Source organism: Cibotium barometz, chromosome 7 (assembly GCF_041138505.1).
Source record: "Cibotium barometz isolate CiBa-2024 chromosome 7, ASM4113850v1, whole genome shotgun sequence".
NCBI classification, from domain to species: Eukaryota; Viridiplantae; Streptophyta; class Polypodiopsida; order Cyatheales; family Cibotiaceae; genus Cibotium; species Cibotium barometz.
In genome coordinates, this window is record NC_141052.1 from 12661535 (window position 1) to 12664705 (window position 3171).

A 3171-nucleotide genomic window follows, 5' to 3' on the forward strand; every position below is an offset into this window, starting at 1 on the left:
AACTTCATAGCTATGCTTTTAGAAACTCAATGCACCCTTGACCACCTAATGAGGTGGAAGCACATTTGTTCGTAAAGCCAAGTTGTTTGTAACTTTGTTGTGTTGAACATGAGAAAAGAATAGCTCCTATCATGTCAAAATACATGCAATTTTGAGAATTGAATGCAGTGGAGCTTAACTATTAATGTATTGAAATAAAGCAACAAGCCTTCTATTATGCGACACCATGCTTGCACTTACGAGTTTTCAAACATGCACACTAACTTTCTTACTACATGCCCATAAACTTTCTTTTAAAAAAAATCCTTGCCCTTATTTGCCCTTATCTTCCAAAAGACACTCATGCACGAAAAAGGATCTTAGAGGCTTGAGATTTTGCTTTGAAATTGGGAAGTACTTTATGAATATACTACCAATTTCATGACACATAAATATCAATTGGTGTGTTTGGTAGGAAAGCTGTGTCATTGACCTTCCTCCTCTAGAAAATCATCATAACAAAAGCATTAGTTATATCACTAAAAGACATTCTTTTTTAAAGCATTATATATATCACTAAAAGATATTCTTTATTAAACATAACATAATTCTTTATTAAGCGTCACCTCCCTCTGCTAAAGATCAGTGTGTGATAAGGAAAAACCCTTCATGAATTCTTCCGTCGAAGAGGCTTCCTGTGCATTTGAGTGGCCAATTAGGGTTTTAAAAGAAGGGGTTTAATGTTGAGGTTGCAAGAGAAGGGATGCAGGATGATGCCTTTTAGCATGCGATGCAAATTAGGGTTGCAGTAGCCTTCGCCTTTACTGTTTGGTCACCATAGCCATGCTTGATTGGGCCTCTTAGCCAGAAGACAGCCGCACAACCTATCTATCTATCTATTTGTCTGTGCACAATGAAGAGTGCCATCACCTTCCTTGCCCCAGAGCACCCGCAGTTGAGGAGATGCCATTCTCCCATGCTGGCTGCCGTGATCTCAAAGGAAGCCATAGCCATGGACTACGAGCAGCTGCACAGCTTCTCAGAGGTAGAAGAGACTCCCAACAGACTCGAGATCGCGCGGCAGTGGAAAGCTTTCGATGCTTGCGACGGCGAGAAGCAGCGCATGCGCCACCACCATCGTCAACACAACACAAGCAGCAACGATGCTGAGCCCTGCAAGTCTTCTTGGTGGTGGAGGAGCCTTGGCAAATCTGCATTCAGAGGCTCCAATGAAACCCTTAACAACACCAAACAAGCTCCTAAGAAGCGAAGCTCTTGGCTGCCGGACCCTAAGAATCGATGGCCGCAGGGATGGTGAGCTAATTAACCCCGTATCTAATTGCTCACCAGATCTTTGTCTTTTATTGACACATGGATTTAGCCCTCTTTCTTATCCTTCACAAGAGGATTTTAATGCCCTACATGGCAAGTGAAGCTCCTAGCTTTCTTTCTCCTTTTAATTTTAAGTTTAACAATGTCAGAAATAAAGTTTTTTTTTTCTAACCAGTGAAAAAAAAAGGACAACCTTCAAGCCCACCCAGTTTTTATTAATAAAATGCATAGTTTAATCGGTTTTACAACTAACCCCTCAAATATTTGAATCTTTAAATTCAAGGCTAAGCAAAATTACAACCGATTTTTTTCTCAATTTGAGCCGTGAAAATTACACTGACGATTTTTTCCAAACACATGTTTTAAGCAACAGTTATACCCTCATGTAACTTCTCATAATTGCTTGAAAACTATCAATATTTCTCATTTTCTTAGGATCGATTAGTGTGGGGCCTTGCTACTAAACTATGGGGTGCATCTTCATAGGAGGTTGTAAAAGGCAACTTCTCGTATTCACTCCTTCAAAAAACTTAAGTTGACGTTGGATTTTTGCCTCCGTGCACAAGATAATACAACTCTTTCACCTTTATGAAACTTCAAAATACTCTCCTAAAGTGTACTTCCTCCAAAAGATAGGTAGGATTTTTCATTCATTGGACTATTTAGGATCAAACTTGCAGTGGTATAACTTACTTATGGTGGGTAACTTCAAACAAGGCTTTATTGAAAATAAGCTTCACAATTGTTCTTGGAATCTAGTTATGAGTTTCAGCATGCATAAATACATAGCTTATATCATTAGTGATATTTCAGCTTTTGAGAAGTTTCACATTAGTTCTTGGTACCACTTATATATGAATTTAATAAACATCACAACGTTACAATAGTTTCTAGGTTTTTTTTCCCTTAAGCATGTATTTGATTCTTTTGAGCAACATACACTCCCAACATGATTTATAAACACCCATTGTTTACCATCTCTCTCTCTCTCTCTCTCTCTCTCTCTCTCTCTCTCTCTCTCTCTCTCTCTCTCTCTCAATTGATAGTACCATTTGCATTGTATGTATGGCTCCTTTATGTAAGGATAGCTCCTTATTGTTTCCATTATGTGTATGGATAGCTCCTCGTTGTTTCCATTATGTGTATGGATAGCTCCTCGTTGTTTCCAATATGTGCATGGATAGCTATCCTTATTGTTTCCATATTGGAAACAATAAGGATAGCTCCTTATTGTTTCCATTATGTGTATGGATAGCTCCTCGTTGTTTCCAATATGTGCATGGATAGCTCCTCTTGCTTTGTGTGTGTGTATTGTGATTTCTTTAGCCTTTAACATACTTCTTAATATCTACATAGGGTTATAGTTTATTTATAAGGAAAATATTATTCATTTCTTGTCTACACTAACATCTCTTTGGTCATTCACAAAGTCCCATTATATATTTTGTTTAGAAATAGTTATGATATGACATGTAGCCACTCACACCTGGAGTATCCTCATGCATGCACCCTTTCAAACTTGGAGTATTTTCATGCATGCACCCTTTCAAACCTATATATGCACTATATCATTGGTGGTGGTTCTAACCTTCACCCTATTTTTTAATTTAAGTATCCTTTGGCAATAGTTAAGATTCTAAATATTATGTGAAGGGATGGCTAGGACTTATGTGAAGCCAACATCCCATGCACCCACACTCTTGCATCTGCATAAATTAGAATAAAGTCTACTTGGGCGCCCAAAACTCAGTGAAGTTTGGACACCCAAGATTAATAAGTGACTTGTATATAAGTAAACTTGTCTAATGAGAAAGGGAAATTCCCTTGGGGGTTAGAATTAGAACTAATCTCTTGCCTCTT

The 3171-nt window shown here is 38.1% G+C and overlaps 1 protein-coding gene across 1 annotated transcript; it reads left to right on the forward strand.

The window, feature by feature from the left end:
* The first annotated feature begins 592 nt into the window (after positions 1-592).
* LOC147636690 (uncharacterized) lies at positions 593-1497 on the forward strand. Its single transcript, XM_086799827.1, has one exon. The coding sequence runs from the start codon at positions 893-895 to the stop codon at positions 1295-1297; it is 405 nt and encodes a 134-aa protein (XP_086655953.1). The 5' UTR covers positions 593-892; the 3' UTR covers positions 1298-1497.
* The last annotated feature ends 1674 nt before the right edge of the window (positions 1498-3171 follow it).